At 38.8% G+C, this 18,596-nt stretch overlaps 1 protein-coding gene across 1 annotated transcript in view; it reads right to left on the bottom strand.

Annotated features, from left to right (window-relative positions):
• VIP (vasoactive intestinal peptide) overlaps positions 1 to 17,973 on the bottom strand; it is a gene marked incomplete at both ends in the record, with an annotated part of 32,389 nt that extends 14,416 nt beyond the window's left edge. Inside the window, 6 exons of the mRNA XM_083374883.1 lie at positions 9,828 to 9,901; positions 10,503 to 10,623; positions 11,101 to 11,235; positions 12,774 to 12,878; positions 13,470 to 13,610; positions 17,867 to 17,973. Coding sequence (XP_083231009.1) covers positions 9,828 to 9,901; positions 10,503 to 10,623; positions 11,101 to 11,235; positions 12,774 to 12,878; positions 13,470 to 13,610; positions 17,867 to 17,973 — 683 coding nt within the window. The remainder of the gene's footprint in view (positions 1 to 9,827; positions 9,902 to 10,502; positions 10,624 to 11,100; positions 11,236 to 12,773; positions 12,879 to 13,469; positions 13,611 to 17,866) is intronic.
• Positions 17,974 to 18,596: the final 623 nt, after the last annotated feature.

Here is an 18,596-nt window from a genome sequence, read left to right as displayed (position 1 = left end):
GATGACATGTTCTAGATAAGAATGGAAACAGGTTTTATTTATTTATTTATTTATTTATTTATTTATTTATTTATTTATTTATTTATTTATTTATTTATTTATTTATTTATTTATTTATTTATTTATTTAAAAAGTCTCAGGAACAGAGGATCAACCAGTCTGTGGTGTGATTGATTTCCTCATCCCAGTAGCTCTCATAGGAGTCATAAGTGATACTGAAACCATAATGGTAAAGTCTAATTTGGATGGTTCTCAGCTCTTTCACTAATGGCAGAAAGTGAAGATGAACTAAAGAGCCTCTTGTTGCAGGTGAAGAAGGAGAGTGCAAAAGTTGGGTTGAAACTTAACATTAAAAAAACCAAGATCATGGCATCCGGTCCTCTCAATTCCTGGCAAATAGATGGGGAAGAAATGGAGGTAGTGACCGATTTTATTTTTCTGGCCTCCAAGATCATATGGGGACTGCAGCCAAGAAATTAAAAGACGCTTGCTCCTGGGGAGGAAAGCCATGGCAAATCTAGACAGCACACTAAAAAGCGGAGACATCACCCTGCCAACAACAGTGCGTATAGTCAGTGCGTATAGTCTTCCCAGTTGCAATGTATGGCTGTGGAAGTTGGACCATAAGAAAGGCTGAGCGCCAAAGAATTGAGGCCTTTGAACTCTGGTGCTGGAGAAGACTGCTGCGAGTCCCTTGGACTGCAAGGTGATCAAACCAGTCGGTCCTAGAGGAGATCAACCCTGACTGCTTTAGAAGGCCAGATCCTGAAGTTGAAACTTAAATACTTTGGCCACCTAATGAGAAGGAAGGACTCGCTGGAGAAGAGCCTAATGCTGGGAAAGATTGAGGGCAAGAGAAGAAGGGGACGACAGAGAATGAGGTGGCTGGATGAAGTCACTGAAGCAGTAGGTGTGAGCTTAAATGGACTCCAGAAGATGGTAGAGGACAGGAAGGCCTGGAGGAACATTGTCCATGGGGTCACGATGGGTCGGACACGACTTCGCAACTAACAACAACAGCTCTTTCACAGTGAAACAGTGAAGCTATGCAGATACTACAACTTCAACAATAGTCAGCTTATTTTCACACCTAGGCATCGTTCACCTTGCCTGACGTGCTATCTACCCTGAGAAGACCTCTGGTGGTTTGAAAGCATGCACGTTATTTCGTGCACATTATTATCTCTTGCAGGTAATGATGAGTTAGGAATATTTCTACTGGATGCTGTGACTTTGGAATAGTTTGCCCTCCAACAAATGTAAGCTGATCCTGAAATGGCCCACTCTCTAGTCAGTTCTAATATTGCTGCAGCAGAATTCATGAATGAAGTTTTCAGTGGATTGTTTCATATGGTGGCAAATTTTGATATTTTTTTAGTGTGACAATTGTTTATGCTTTATATGGGCCATTTTTATCATTCTGCTGGATTCAAAGAGACTGCATAGTCATTTCTCAAGGATGGTTTAACTGGTGTTCCTGAACAGAGGGTTGGACTACATGATCCTGGTACTTCCTTCTGCCAGACCTCTGTGACTCATTCCACAACTAGAAGTGTATAAAGGTAGTCCTCAACTTATAACATTTCATTTAGTGGCCGTTTGAAGTTGCAACAACACTGAAAAAAGTGAGATGACCATGTTTCACACTGATGACCATTGCAGCCTCCCCACACTCATGCAATCAAAATTCAGATGCCATATTTATGCAGTATCCCGGGGTCATGTGATCACCTTTTGTGACCTTCTGACAACTGCAGTGATTCACTTAACAATGGTGGCAAGAAAGATCGTAAAATGGGGCAAAACTCACTTAACAACTGTCTCGTTCAGCCACAGAAATTTTGAGCTCAATTGTGGTCATAAGTTGAGGACTTACCTGTAATTAAACACCATTTCAAATGGTCAACATTTCTGGATGATTAATTAGATCATTTTAAAAAAATAGAGAGAAGAAAAGCATTGGTTATACATGTGTGTTTGTGTGAAATGCTCCTTTGTTCTTCTTAGATAATGTGATGCATGATCCAATATCAAAAAGCTGCCTCATTAGTTAACATACTATCCACTAGTAGTACTCTCAAAAAAGCAAGTAACCTGACAGTTTCATTATACTTGCATTATAATGAAGTCTCCTTTTCCTGGGAATAGGAAGTCTCCTTTTCCAGTTACTCAGCCTTGAAGGAAAATATTGTTGAATAGAGATTTGCACTGTAGAACCCAATATGCGTAACAACACTGACTCTTTGAAAAGTTGGCTCAGAGGATGAAGGCTGAATAGGAACTTGTGGAGTATGGAATGAATCACAGAGTAATAATACAAGCTGTAATTTCAACTGGATTTCTTTATAGCTGCCCAGCAGCAAGCTAATTATTCGATAGGTAATCCATCTGATAATCCGTCAAGCAGCAAGGTGAGAGCCTCATTTCTCCCGAAATCCATGCAGCCACTTCAGTTTTGGCTCATTGCTAGTACGCCAACTTGAGAGGGCCTTATTGTTAAAGAAGGGTTTCCAGCTCTACAGAGGGAAATTTGCAGCACCCAATAATATCTGTGTTAACATTTCAGGAAGCTCATACGTTTTCCCCAATATTTTCCCCAATAATTAAACTTAAGGATGAAATATTGGTTACGGTGATTGTAAGAAGATTGAGAGTCAGCAACACGTGTGGTTCTAGTGAAAATCATCTCTACTAAGAATTCCTGAAATCTGCTAACAATTTGCCTGGTAAATTGATAAAAGGAGCAGTGGTTAGAATGTAGTGTTACAGGCAAACTCTGCCCACAAGCCGGGAGTTCGATTCTGATGAGGTTGAAGGTTGATTCAGCCATCCATCCTTCTGAGGTTGGTGAAATGAGAACCCATATTGTTGGAGACAATATGCTGACATTGTAAACTGCCTAGAGAGAGCTGTAAAGCACTATGGAGTGGTATATGAGTCTGATTGCTGTTCCTATTGTTTTCTTCTGTCCATTCCTTATACAGGCCATTAATGACAATGCAACAATTTCAATGGATGCCTGAAAGAACAACAAAGAAAAAAACTGCTAGTCTTACAAATAGGTTTTCATGGATGTGTGTTTGGTCTAATTTTCTGCTGCAAGTAAAAATTTGATAGCCTTTGGAAAAGAAAATTCCTTGCAGCAGGATGCTGGAGAAGTTTCTACAACATTCATGGCACTGTCATTGTTTGTTTTGACAGCAGAATTTCCATCCAACTATAGCTGTTCTTTCTTTTTCAAAGACTATATTTGAAATATGTACAGCAAATCCAACCAAAATATACATGCACCCAAACATAGGCATTGAATGTAATCTTCCAATTTCACCAGTACTGAGCATTGAATCAATGTTCATGATTTGCACAAATACTATTGCTGTTAAAAGGTAAAGGTAAAGGTTTCCCTGCACATGCGTGCTAGTCGTTTCCAACTCTAGGGGCCGGTGCCCATCTCCGTTTCAAAGCTGAAGAGCCAGCGCTTGTCCAAGGACGTCTCCGTGGTCATGTGGCCAGCAGGACTAGATGCCAAAGGTGCATGGAACGCTGTTACCTTCCCACCGTAGTGGTCCCTATTTTTCTACTTGCATTTTTACGTGGTTTCAAACTGCTAGGTTGGCAGAAGCTGGGACGAGTAACAGGCGCTCACTCTGTTACACGGCACTCAGGATTCAACCCGCCAAACTGCTGACCTTCTGATCGACAAGCTCAGCGTCCTAACCCACTGAGCCACCGCGTCCCTCTTATGATTTCTGAGTCCTGATCAAATGCTAACATACTATATGCTGGTTCAGATCTTGTAAATGAATGACAGCAGCTCCATCAGGCAAGTTCTCAACAGGTCTTTCCTGTAGCTTGTCTCATGCATCAATTTTGTCCTTTATACTGGAGAAGGTTCCAGGAAGTCTTGAATCCATGCTAATACTAACTGTGCTAAGAGAGAAAGAGGGGTAATTTTTTAAAATATATCCTTACTGGAATAAGGATGTTCCCTGGCTGCTACTGGTAATTTATGATAGCAACTACAACATGAGACCAACCTGGTTGCCTGAGCAACAATCTGGGATATGAATTTGGCCAGCTTACCACGTACTATACCAGGGGTCTTCAAACCTGGCCCTTTTATGACTTTTGGACTTCAACTCCCAGAATTCCTCAGCCAGGCTGGCTGAGGAATTCTGGGAGTTGAAGTTCACAAGTCATAAAAGCGCCAAGTTTGAAGACCCCTGTACTATACAGAGAACACTCCCTTAAGTCCTTTAGTAAGCTGATCATAATGGAGTTTTTTCCCACTTGGTGTTTCAAGAAAATTGCTTGGATCATAGCAGGGACTGGTAAGGAATATCTTTCCAGTCAATTCTAAAATGCTTCAATGCCCCCTTCTTATTTTCCTATAAGCCTCACCCACTTTTTGTAACACTTAAGATCTAAAGATGTCCAGATGCTAGAAGCTTTGGGACATTGCTTTTTTTTTTTTAAAAAAAAAAAAAACACCTTTCTGCCTGGGATGCTTGTATTTCAAATTCCAGGAATGAAGGAGAGGAAAATTCTACAGTTTACAGTTTACTTCATTGTTCACTTGCCATCTGCCTGGAAGTTAGCCACCATCTACATATGAAAGAAGATGCAAGGCACTAACATTCTCCCACTGAAGATAAGCAGAGCACCATCAGAATACAAAATATAACTATAAAATATGGTTGCTAGCAGCTGTCAATATTAGAAACTGAAGCCATGGCTACCTATGTTGAAAAATAATTTAGATGAAACAATATTTAGCTTGTCAGTTTCCGGCCTTAAACTGGCAAATGGTTTATTTATGGGTCCTGGGCTTTTTCCAGTTGAAAACAATCAATGACTATTTGAGTAAGTCCTGTCTCAAGAGGCTTCACTTTCTGGCTCCACAGAAGCTAGGCTTATCCCTTGAAAAGGTCAGTATGCTGCCTAAGTCAGTAAACCAAAGTTTGTCAAGCTGGAGAAGCACTTGGGAATCAGGCAGAATGTGTGTATACACAAGTTTTCTACTTCCCATCTTTTGGTTTGCCACTTGTCTGGGAAAGTAATTTCACCACCAACCTGCTATGGGTCTCTCTCTCTCTCTCTCTCTCTCTCTCTCTCTCTCTCTCTCTCTCTCTCTCTCTCTCTCTCTCTCTCTCTCTCTCTCTCCCTCCCTCCCTCCCTCCCTCCCTCCCTCCCTCCCTCTCTCTCTCTCTCTCTCTCTCTCTCTGTGTGTGTTTGTATGTATTCACATTCTTATCCTATCCTAGAGCCTTGGTGGAGCAGTGGGCTAATGCCTCCTTAAGTAACACCAGCTGCCTGCAATTAGTGCAGGTTCGCATCCCACCAGGCTCAAGGGTGACTCAGCCTTCCATCCTTCCGAGGTAGGTAAAATGAGGACCCAGATTGTTGGGGGCAATAAGCTGACTTTGTAATAATGCCGCTTGGGGGGGGCGCAAAAGCCCTAATAAACAGGCATATACATAGAATGAAGGCTATTGCTCATTGATTTGTGCTTTAAGTTGTAAGCCGCCCTGAGTCTTCGGAGAAGGGCGGGATATAAATGGGATTAAAAAAAAATACTCCCATTTTTACTGTATCTTGCTAGAGTTTTAAATATTGCTCCCAGTGACAAGCCAATGTTCCATCCAAATTCAATCAACTTATTTTCTTATTGTCTCGAGTGATACCCTGTGCTTTAGGGACCCATTTGTCTGCTAACATGAAGGAAACACCATCTATTTGATCTGGTGAAAAACCTTCCTTCCATCCAATCTTGGGCAGGACCTTGACCTGTTCAAAGTCAGGACTGCAAGCTTTTATTATACAGGTAGTCCTCAACATACGACCACAAAGGAGCCTAAAAATTTTGTTGTTAAGTGAAACAGTTGTTTATCAAATTTGGCCCCATTTTTACGACCTTTCTTGTCACACTTGTCCAGTTGGTAACGTGGCTGTTCAGTGAATCTGGCTGAAGGTTGCAAAAGGTGAAGTCACATAGCAACTGCCACAAAAAGGAATCGGTTGTTCAGCATCCAAATTTTGATTACCTGACCAGGCAGCAACAATCGTAAGTGTGAAAAACGGTCATAAGTCACTTTTTTCAGTGATGCTGTAACTTTGAATGGTCACTAAATGAACAGTTGTAAGTCGATGATGGAAGGCAGCCAAACGCTGCCAGGTTTCCTATGGATACCTTTATGCGTTGTTGCAGCATATTTCTGAAATATCTGGCTGCATCTCCCTTAAGGCAGAGATAGGGACGAGGAAAGGGCAAGACAGAAATCCCTGAATTATCCAGCAAAGAGCCTAATCCTTTTTCTGTATGGAGTATAAACAGCAACTTGATATATTTTGCTTCTCTGCATTATTTGTCTTTACTGAAACTGCAGGCATCAAAGTAACAGACTTACAGCATCAGAAGACAGAGAATTAGCATGAGTTGAACCAGCATACATACAGTATGTATAGTCAGATCGCTCTAAGTTATTATTTACAGTGTAAACATCCATTTTTATTATATAAGAAACATAAATATCACAAATTTCACTCCACAATATATATTTGTTTTGATTTAAATAATGAAATCATCTCTTTGAAATACCATGAGAAACTCAAAAAAATAGCTTGATCTTTTTCTTTTTAGGATTTTTTTTCCCCCCAGGACTTTTTGAAGGATTTTTTTTTAATGAGTCGTCTTCAGAGGTTCTGGAAAGAGAGAAAAAGAAAGGAAGAGGAAAAAAAGAGCTTAAATGTTTAAGACACTTTAATGAACATTTCTTAAAAATTTGGTGTCACTAACTGAGCGTTGTTAGCTTGGGCTCAAGTTTTTAGGTATTTCCAGAAATTGAAAGAAATTTTCATCAGCTGATTTACGATTCTGATTGCAATGTTTCCCCTTACAGGGGTAGGCAACCTTGGCTCTTTTATGACTCGTGGACTTCAACTCCCAGAATTCCTGAGCCAGCCATGCTGAGAGAAAAGGGAGAGGTTTCCAAGCTGAGCCATGCTGGCTCAGGAATTCTGGGAGTTGAAGTCCACAAGTCATAAAAGAGCCAAAGTTGCCTACCCCTGCCCTAGAATAAAGGTGGGTGCAAAATCACAAAGGCCAGGTCACATGGGTCCCTCAGCCTCTTTTGATGACACTCCCCCATGATCCCCTGCCTGAAATGTCTTGTCAAACTACACCTTGATTTTCTGCTGTGTTCTATTTTTCTCAAAATAAGAAGTTAAAAAAAATATTATGCCAGTAAAGTTTAATTGGATTATTTTATTTTATTATTTTTAAATGAAACCCATCAAGTTAAGGAAAGGGGATGAGAATTCCAGCCCTACCTCTGTGATGATATAATTGCACTACTATCATATTGCATGCAGCCTCAGCTGCAAGGACAAATAATAGAACTCCTGGCAACCAAACATTCAGATATTCTTATTCTGAAAGATCGCCTAATTCTGTCAAGTGGGTTTGGGGGATGTGATGGGTTGCCGAGTTAGGAAAGATTTGTTAATGTGTGCCACCTTTCCTGCTTAGCTAGTAGAGATTGTGTGCTGGATCAATTCCATTTCCATGTCAACAGGAAAATGATATTTAAAACTAACTATATAAGTAAATAAAAACTTTTCTTGATACAGTTTTAATGTAGGGAGAGAGGTTTTCTTAAGTCAACTTTTTGAGCCAGGTTTTCTTAATTAATATTATAAAACTTGCCAGCTCCATGCTTCTGTTGATATACAGCTCTTCTATTAGACTGAGAGATTTTATCCTTAGCAGTAGAACTAACAACAACAATAATAATATCACATGTTGCTTGTGCTCTAGAAATTCAATGAAAGTCAATTCAATAAAAAATACTTTCTTAGGCTTTCTGTAATTCAGCCAATAGAGAAATTGTGCAAGTTGCATTATAAGGAGATCTATGACCAACTAGGACAGGGGTCTTCAAACTTGGCTCTTTTCTGACTTGTGGATTTCAACTCCCAGAATTCCTCAGCCAGGCACACCAGTCCACAAGTCATAAAAGGGCCAAGTTTGAAAGACCCCTGAGCTAGAATATCCTACTTTATGTATGATTTCCCCAAGTTCGCATGCAAAGTCTTTTATAATGCTGACATGGCCTCAATATGGGAATATAGGCAATACACTTCTAAGGATGCTCTTAGATCATAATGCTTCTTCTGGATGCTTTGTCATAAATAGACTGGGATAGTGGACTAAACACCTTCTAGTGATGACAGATGTCTAGCCATTGATCATGCTAACTGGGTTGATGGAAGCCACAGTCCAAACCAATTGATGCCTCTGTAGGAATCATTGTATCTACAGTATAATTATATTCTGGACCCTCACATTGAAATAAAGGAAGAACCACAGTTTGGACAAAATCCTGGGAAAGTAGCATCCAGAAGAAGCTATTCTGTTTTCCAGGCAAACGATAGAAAATTCATTTCATTCTTCCCTTCATTTATGGAGCCCAAAGTTGTTGTTTTTCCATCTCTCCTAGGACCTCTTAGAATTCTGAACATGGATCGTTTTTATAGGACCTTTATTAGAAGGTAGCTGAAGGAAGGTAGAAACTAAATAAATTCTTGAAAGATTCTGCTCTGACATCTGCAGTATTTCTAACATCACTATCTTTAAATATAAAAGTACTAATTGCCTGCATTTTGTCTATTGTTTGCCCCGTTTATATAACATTGTTCTGACCTATTGATCCTAGGGAGAAAATATAGAGTATTATTTTATTATAGAGGTTGTTTATTTTCTGTACTGTAATATTAACATATTACAGTACAAAAAATGAATATTAAAGTTCATCCAGTAAAGCTGGATGGTGAAAGATTCAGAGGGAATGCTTAAGAAGCAGTTGTTATGATTCATAGAGGGATTAAATTGATCACCTTGAATAGGGTTTAAACCCTTAGATAGGGTTTAAGCCTGATCCATCATTGCTGCTTTTTATGTTCCAATGCTACATGTATAGTCTAGTAGTTTAATGTCTTTCAAGTAGAATCTGATATTTCCCCAATTGTCAAGACATGCCTCTTCCCTAGCCTGGTTACCTCAAAGCGATCTCCAAAAGGATAATAGAACATTATATCAAGGGGAAGCAAATCAAAGGGTATAGAGCAGACATGTCAAACACAAGGCCCGGGGGCCGGATCCGGCCCGCGAAGTGGTTTCATGTGGCCCGTGAAGCCATCCTGGAAACAGTGAGGGAACGGCCCCCACTGCCTTGGCCTTGGCCCAGAGACCCTCCTTCTGCCAGAGACCCTCAGATCTGTCCCACTCCTGCCCAGGCCCCCATAGGCACCCTTGATGCCAACGATGTAGAGCTGGCCATGCCCACCCAGTAGGCCATATGCACTTTAGCCACGCCCACCCAGTAGGCCACGCCCACCCTGGCCATACCCACCCCGGCCCCCTGAGGGCAACCACAATGCTGATGCGGCCCTCAATGAAATTGAGTTTGACACTAAATTAATCAATGAGAGAAAGCATGCCTGGCTGGCTGGTATCCTAAATAGGCATATGCTTGTTAAGATATTGCATAGCCAATATTTTGAACTAAGTACAAATTGTATTTCCCATTGTCTGTCCCAAGGGTCCACATATATTGTGCATATCTTCTCCAGATATGTCATAAGGTTCTTTGTCTCACTAAATTCCATCTCAAAAAAAAAAAAAGATCTAGGCAAGGAGGTCCATTTTAACTTCATAATCCACTGAAGAGGGTCTTGTATTTTCCTTCATCAATCACTTTTGACTGGCTTAATGCAGAGCAACTCACTGCTTTGAACATAATTTCAGTTTCATATGTATGGGAACTCACAGTCTGAGAGTGACAGCTATGAGACAATGGAAGTGCAGGTCTGGTATGTCAGGATAAACTTTGGGGATTGTCGGCTACAAATTCAATTTCAATTAATCAGAAGGATATGAAGAAAAATCTATGGACTATCTATCTATCATCTATCATCTATCTATCACCTATCTCAGAGGTACCCAACCATTTGGGCACTAGACCAGTTCAGTGGAGAGATGTTTTTCCACGGACTGGAGGGTGCATGGTTTTGTGTGCTGCCTGCATCCCACAGATGGGGCTTTGCTTGTTTGTGCAGACCGGTTGCTGGCATGCTGCGTACCGGTACTGGTCCATGGTCCATTGGTTGGGGACCGCTGATCTATCATCTATCATCTATCTTCTATCTATCTCATTAAAGGGCAGCGCTTGTGCAATCATGTCAAAGAGATTATTCTTGCTTGAGCTTCAACTTAATATTAACAGTTTAAGAAAAATCCCAGCAAACTGAGCAAGTTAATCACGTCGAAGTATTAATTTTCATTAGCTTACATATATTTAAGCCCTGCAATTAGCTTCTTGTGATATGAAGCTATATAATTTAAGAGGGTTTTTTGCAAAGGGGGGGAGAGGAGTAGCTATGTCATGGGTGTCAAGGATTGAAGATCAGGTGATTTCTCTTATTGGGAACAAATTTCAACCTACCAGTGGGAGGCGATTCAGAAGACCCATATCATCTACAGTGACATCATCATAATTTTCTGAGAAGGCTGGTTCAAGCAATTCTACTTCATCCCGAAGATTGGGTGGGTTGAGATCTTCTTGACTAAAATGGCAGAGAAACAATGCACATTTTGTTGAATCTCAGGAGCGAAATAATCTTCGTGCTTCTGCCTTTTATTGTGCCAAACGTTACAGGTCTTTTTACTGAAAAGATACATCTCAAATAGTTTTGTCGTATAAAATAACGTATAGCTATTCTATGGAAACACAATACAAAGCTTTTTATTTAGTAATTATAAAACCATTTGTGAGTTAGGTCACCAATTCTTTGCTAAGTAATTCCTTTGCATGCAGAAAGATGTCAAAAAATAACAAATGGAAAACGCACGGGTCATGCTCACCTTTCTTTCAGTACACAATTTGCTGTGCTTTAAAACTATTTTTATGATAATTTGTCCTCAGAAGAAAAGCCACTGTTGCTAATTGTTTTTCAATACATTAAAAAGAAGATTTTCCTAATGGGTTATAGCTGTCTGATCCCTTTAAAACCCAGATATTTTTAGGCATTTCCTCTGTATACCTTCTTTTCCCAGTTAAAACAGAGTCCAGGTACTTCTTCACCGCCATCTGTTTTCGTAAACGGCTGTAGTTGTCAGTGAAGACAGCATCCGAGTGACGTTTGACTGGCACCTGCTCATCAAGGGGGTTGTTGTTTCTTCAAGTAAAAATGGAGTTGCAAGAAGCATATTAATGCACAAGCCTCTCGAAGACTAGGCCAGTCAACATTCATACTTTTATTGTAATTCTCATTTTAAAAAACAACAACAAAGTCACTTGTCTTGATCTTACCCTCTGCTCTAATGGATTACACTTGATTAAATGTTTCTTGGGTTTGTGAACACAATGACTCTGAAGGGAAATTATAGCTCGAAGGAATATCCAAGTATAAAATGTGGAGTTTGGGCCATGTGGAAAATAGTTATTTTTTTTTATTGGTCTTGAAATAGTATCTGTCATCAATAGGTGCCACCACAAAGTATCCAGCATATTTAAGTACAACAGTGAAAGAGCCTTGGTGGAGCAGTGGGCTAATGCCTCCTTAAGTAACACCAGCTGCCTGCAATTAGTGCAGGTTCGAGTCCCACCAGGCTCAAGGTTGACTCAGCCTTCCATCCTTCTGAGGTAGGTAAAATGAAGACCCAGATTGTTGGGGGCAATAAGCTGACTTTGTAATAATGCTGCTTGGGGGGCCCCCGAAAGCCCTAATAAGCAGGCATATACATAGAACGAAGGCTATTCCTAAGCACATTGATTTGTGCTTTAAATTGTAAGCCGCCCTGAGTCTTCAGAGAAGGGCGGGATATAAATGGGATTAAAAAAAATTAAAAAAATCACTGCTAATGAATTATTGATATCACTTTTTCAGTATAAAAGGCAGGTGACCCAAGGCACAGGGTGCTTCTGGTGTTCTGCTTTACCAGAGGCATCTTAGTTGATTTGTTCTCAGTTTAATTCATCGGTTCACGGTTTATTCAAAGTAACTGGTTTGTACCGATTGCAAAGTCACAATGGGCAGGTTTTCATGTCATTACCGGCCATATTTTGTATACGACACACTATCAGAGTTTTTCTTAAGTTATGTTCTAGCTTCAGAATTTCCAGCAGCTCTCTCTTTATTTTATTTTTTTTCTCACCTCAACTTCTCTAATACACGTATTCATCTGTTAGGTTTAGATCCCATCTTTTTCCCCAGGAGATCAAAGAATCATGTAGAACAATCCTCTTTTTTTCTCTATCTCTCAAGCTCAGCCTGGTCATCTCCTACACCAGTGGTGTCAGGCAGATCCTTTGTGAAACACCCATCAGTTTCCAAATGGTCTACAAAGCCAACCCCACGTATAGTCTATTGCAGCAGGTAGTCAAGACATGAGTAACTGAGAAAAGGTCCTCCCATTCCTGGAAAGGTCATGACAATTGTACCAGATAGAGTTGTGTGGTCTTCCTTGCCACATCTGGTACCTCTCCTCTTTGCAATATAACAAAGATGTGGTGTAGTAATATACTGAAAATATCTCTTCACTTATAATTCAAATTTCACTAATAGGTTCAGTTAAAGGTTTCTTCTTCGCCACCACAAACCTCTTTATCATTAATACAAAATATGAAAAGTTACAAATATTCTGGATCATATTAAATATATAGGAGTATTTAAAGGTAACCAGCATTGGGGAAACACAAGGTACAATCACTTACCCAATCCTTTTTCCAACTAGGGATTCCAAATACTTTCTTGCAGAAAGTTGACCCAAAAGTTTGCTGTAGCCACTTGTAAAGAGCCCATCAGCATGTCTTGTATTTCTATAATGATTTAAAATGTATGACCAATATTATTATACAGAAATGAAAATGAATATACATTGGTGATATGCACAGAAAATGCTGTGAATTGACTCCTTGTTGCAAAATCTTTATTTCAAACAGGACATGTAGAACTACAGAGCAAAAGGCCTCAGTGAATTTATCAACATTAGTTCACAAAGACTTTTTTTTCAGTGTTTAAAAGGTAAAGGTAAAGGTTCCCCCGCACATGCATGCTAGTCATTTCCAACTCTAGGGGCCGGTGCTCATCTCCGTTTCAAAGCCGAAGAGCCAGCGCTTGTCTGAGGACGTCTCCGTGGTCATGTGGCCGGCATGACTAGACGCCAAAGGCGCACGGAACGCTGTTACCTTCCCACCGCAGTGGTCCCTATTTTTCTACTTGCATTTTTACGTGCTTTCAAACTGCTAGGTTGGCAGAAGCTGGGACGAGTAACAGGCGCTCACTCTGCTATGTGGCACTCGGGATTCGACCCGCCAAACTGCCGACCTTCCGATCGACAAGCTCAGCATCCTAACCCACTGAGCCACCGCGTCCCTTTTTCAGTGTTTATTAGAGTTCAAAGTTTTTACCTGTCAATAGCTCTGGACATATCAAAATAGAACTTCTCATTTTCAGGTACAGTAGTTTGAAGAATGTCAGCCTCAGGTTTTAATGAACTTTGGGTGTGATCAGATTCACTTTGTCCATCAAATGGTATTCTGTTTCCTAGTCTGAGAAAGGTTGAAGGAGGGGAAATAGGATGGTAAAAATGTTGAGAATGATTTGGAAGGAGAGCATTCTCACAGACAAGGACTTCAAAGATACTTTAAAGTCACCTGCTCATGTCATAATGGCAGCATATTCCTCCATTGTCTAAAAGCAGAAGGAAAACATGCTGTGCTCTGACACCAGAATATTCCAATCAGAACTGAAACAATGTGAGATTTTGAATCATTTGCTTAACTGAGTGATATTAATCAGTTAATTAAATATGGACAATTTCATTCTGATGGGCTATGTGGAGAAAGAACACATACGCCTGACAATAAATAGATATGAACTGAAGTCCCCATTCTATTATTTCATTATATATAACAACAGGATGAACGTAAAAATATTAAAATATGAATGTGGAAGCCAAGTTGTCAAAACACACAGTACAAAATTTCCTTATAGAAAGAATCTTCATCAGACTTCAGCATGTTAGCCTATGAATAAGGATTCTAAAGATTTTCCATTGAATACACAAACCAAAAATATATGCAGAGCTTACAGTTTGCTACCCTTAATACTGCTTTCCTGTTACATCCTTCTTCTGTTCCATTGTTCCCACAGCAAGAGGTGGAAAAGGGGGATAATATAAGGTGACCTTGAAAATTTAGCTCTAACATGTTTACATCTATTTATTTTTGATATGCTATTGGGAAGAAATGAAGCACCAGTTTTTGGGACATATGGTCCTTAGTGGTAGCCAAGAATCAGCTCTTAATATAAATTGATTAGGTCTCTCCTCCTCCTCCTTACTGGAAAAGAGGGACCAAGATAAGGCTTGCAATAAGGATATAAAATAATAGTGCTTGGAAAGCTCATGCTGGGCGAATGAAAAGGGTGGACGGTAGAAACTAATGGTGAGAAGGATGCCAATGTTCCTACAAGAGAATGATTAGTTTTTCCAAACTCACTCAAAAAGTTCCTTGGCTGCCTTAGCGTAAGGAATTTGCTAATTAGCCCTATGTTGGGAAAGTATGACTTGTTTTAAAGGCTTCCAAATATTTGCTTCTCTGCTGTTATACTTAATTCAGTTACAAATTTTTCAGTCTTATTGCAATGTGTATATTACTTTCTGTAACATTTGGGCAAGCAAAGACCTTTGTTTTACCAATAATTCAATGTGCTTTCTTCCAATTAATGTTCTACTAATTTTTCAGTTGATAGTATGATTAGGAAAATGCCCATTTGAATCTTAGGCTTAGAGAAATTGGCATATGCTTCTTTTTTTACAGACTGAATGTCATGACATTTAGTTGTTAACTACTACCCATGTTTATAAGATTCTATTGCTTTCCTTGAATGTTTTATCTGAAACAGGGAACATCTTATAATGTCTATTTATTTTTAACTTTCCCCTAGTTATTAAATATGCAATTCTGTGATCATAAGGAGAACATCCCTGGAGCCACAGAATGCAGATTTTTCCCTTCGTAGAGACAAAGGCTGCAAAGGCTACTAATTCTGGTTAATCTTACAATAAAACAGGAAAAGGGCTGATTTCTGGGATCATATTAGATCAGGAATTCTTTGTTATGAATCCTGATTCTTTGTTATGGATTTCATAAAAGCAGATAGCCAGCTAGCCAGCTGGCCAGACAGACACAGACAGATGGATGATAGAAAGATTAATAATCCTAAATATTTCCTTAACACCTTTCCTAGAGCTAATAAAAATTAATAGGTGATTTGATATAATATAGCCATAATATAGCAATAATTTCCTTTTCATGGAAAATTCTTTTCTGTATCAAAAAAGAAATCTGGAAAAATATAAAAGGTTTATTTCTTTTGAAGGGAATTATGGCATTTCAAAATTATTCCACTCTCACATAATAGTCTCTTATAATATCTTTTGTCTGACTCTTCAAATTACTGATAAATTAGTAATTTAAAATAAGTTTTCATTTGATGATGTTGCATGTATGAAATAATTGGTAATAAATGTAAATTTCTTAATCTTTTTCAATTTTTCATGTGTTGTTTTGGGTGAAATTTGCATATTGTAAAAATATGAAATATTTATTTGATCATTTTTCTCCTGCATACTGTATATCCTGCATTTCAGTTAATCTGTGCATTTCATTGGATAGATTTCTACTTTAAACATTCTAATGAGGATCTATTGGTGATGTTCTCAAGCTTTTAGAAAATAAAATGTTCTTCTGAGTTATAATTGGGTGGCATTTACCACTAACCATGGCTACCTGAGTTATGGCAACTCTATTATTTTTACCCCCAGCTTTCTCATGCTCACTACTTCAAAGAATGTTAATATAATTAGTAAATGTGAGCCAGTAATTATTTGCCCCACCCTGCTTTCCATTTGTTTACTTATCATGGTGGGTTTAAATAAATAGGGCTTCAGTCAATTTGTGGACCATGCATATGAACATGTAAAAGTGAGGGTTATACATGCAGCATTGATGTTAACTAATTCAGATAAGCACAACCAGGAATACTAGTTCTATCTTAATTATATGGTTACAGACTCTTGCAAGTCTGAAAGTATTTTTCAAAACAGTTTTGCTCTCTGAAAAACCTAAGGGCTTCCTTTTGAGACACTGTCCTTCAGACTCAAATTTTAGTTATCACACTGTTATCTTGGCTGTGCCTCTTCCCTCCTGTCTGTCAAAGTCATTCCCACATACCACTACATAACAGAATAACAGAGTTGGAAGGGACCTTGGAGATCTTCTAGTCCAACCCCGTGCTCAAGCAGGAGGCCCTATACTATTTAATTTAATTTAATTTAATTATGGGACTTATATGCCGCCCTATCTCCCGAAGGACTCAGGGCAGCTAACAACAATAAAAACAATGAATACAAATATTAAAAGAAATTAAATTTTACAAAGCCCCACTAAAACCTGTAAAAATTCAAAACATGATTAAAACCCCCAACATCAGTCCAGGTCGGTCAGTTGGAAAAGGTATGTCTTTAGGTCGCGACGAAAGGACCAGAGATCTGGGGCCATCCAAAGTTCTTGGGGGAGCTGATTTCAAAGGGCAGGTGCCCCAACAGAGAAGGCCATCCCCCTGGGGGTCACCAGCTGACATTGTCTGGCTGACAGCACCCTGAAGAGACCCTCTCTGTGTGAGCGCACAGGGCGATGGGAAGTCGTTCCTTGCAGCAGACGGTCCTGCAAATATCCCAGACCTAAGCCATGTAGACAAATAATTGTCCAATCTCTTCTTAAAAGCCTCCAGTGATGGAGCAACCACAACTTCTAAAAGCAATCCATTCTACTGTTTAATTGTTCTAACTGTCAGGAAATTTCTCCTTATTTATAGGTTGGCTCTTTCTGATTAATTTCCATCCATTGCTTCCTGTTCTGCCTTTAAGAAAATAGGTTGACCTCTCCCCCTCTTTGTGATATTGGAACATGTCATCTCTAGTCCTAGTTCTTTTCATTAAACACACCCAGCTTCTGCAACCATTCTTCATCTGTTTTAGCCTCCAGTCTTCTAATCATTTGTCTTGCTCTTCTCTGCCTTCTTTCTGGAATCTCAACATCTTTTTAATATCATGGTGACCAAAACTGGGTGCAAAGTGATTATATGAATAATATATTGTTTTCTTGATAAAATAATACAACTTCCAGAATGATTTTTTTAAAAATTCCAGTCTAGATTACAACACTAGTATTTCCTTTTGGTCTGCCATGTAAGTACTAACTACTAGGCCAACCCTGCTTCACTTCTTAAGAATGATAATAAAGTGCTTTCTGCATATATGGAAATCTATCTCCTCCCCCCCACACACACACACTTATCCAAGCCTTGAGTTTAATAGTTTAAAGATACCAAAATTGAAGAGTGGTAAATTCCCTGATTAAGTCTTTATTATTATTATTATTATTATTATTATTATTATTATTATTATTATTATTATTATTATTATTATTTTAATATTTCTGGAATTAATTTGTCTTTTCTACCCTAATCCATGTATACAGGTAAAGTCCAATTGCAACAGCTCAAAAATACCTAACTTATTTACCTAAATAAATATTCCAGTATCTATTTGTTAAAGAGTAAAAAGTAGTATAACATTCTTTAGATGACTTTGTGACATTGGAAGCAATAATATTTGCCATTAGATTTGGCTATCAACACAAGCAACAGTTGTCTTATTTCAGTCCATAGGATTCAAGTACTTCTTAAATTTGCAACTCATGTTATCAGTTGTAGAAGAAATTGCTTAGGGTTTTCTTACCTTATAGCTGAATATGTTCCTAAAGGAGGCAAGGCAATGACTTGAGAGCAGAAAACATAGAGGAATGTGAAATAGAGGAGAAGATGGGAGCTACTTCTGTGTTCCATCTCTTTTGACCTGGATTGGCAAAAATGACAGAACACGATATCAGTGTCCAATACTTGATAAAGATCTTGTCAGAAGGAGGTTGTTTTGGAAAATCAGTACCATTGAGAGAGAGAGGGAGAGAGAGGGAGAGATGTACATCTACAGTAAATTAGATCTACAATAGACATAGATATAAATGTAGGTGTAGATCATATAGATAGAGGTGTGTGTGTGTGTGTGTGTTTCTGTGTGTGTGTGTTTGTACCTGTGCTCATTTATAGCTCTAATTATGAATTAAGAATGTGGACTAGACATTTTCATTAAAATACTCAGAGGCCAGAAATTTCTTCATAGTGAATATCTGCAATAGGAATTATTTATTATGCAGGTCTCCACAGAAGAATTGGCTGATTTATAAGAAAAACTGTTACTAGTAATATGAATAACATTAATAATATATTGAATATCATAGCTATGCTCTGCTACTTGATAAACGCTTTCTTTCTTGAGGTTAAGCATATGGCATGCAGAGAAATTTTAAATGAATCCTGACATAAAAAGCAGAGGTTGAGGTTCAGAGGATATGGGGGAAGGGGCGGAAATAGATGATTGACAGATAAACAATTTTGCTAATTATATATAA

Source organism: Vipera ursinii (genome assembly GCF_947247035.1).
Source record: "Vipera ursinii genome assembly, chromosome: 1".
Classification (NCBI taxonomy): domain Eukaryota; kingdom Metazoa; phylum Chordata; class Lepidosauria; order Squamata; family Viperidae; genus Vipera; species Vipera ursinii.
The sequence above is the reverse complement of the archived record's forward strand: the minus strand, read 5'-3'. Positions and strand labels throughout refer to the sequence as shown.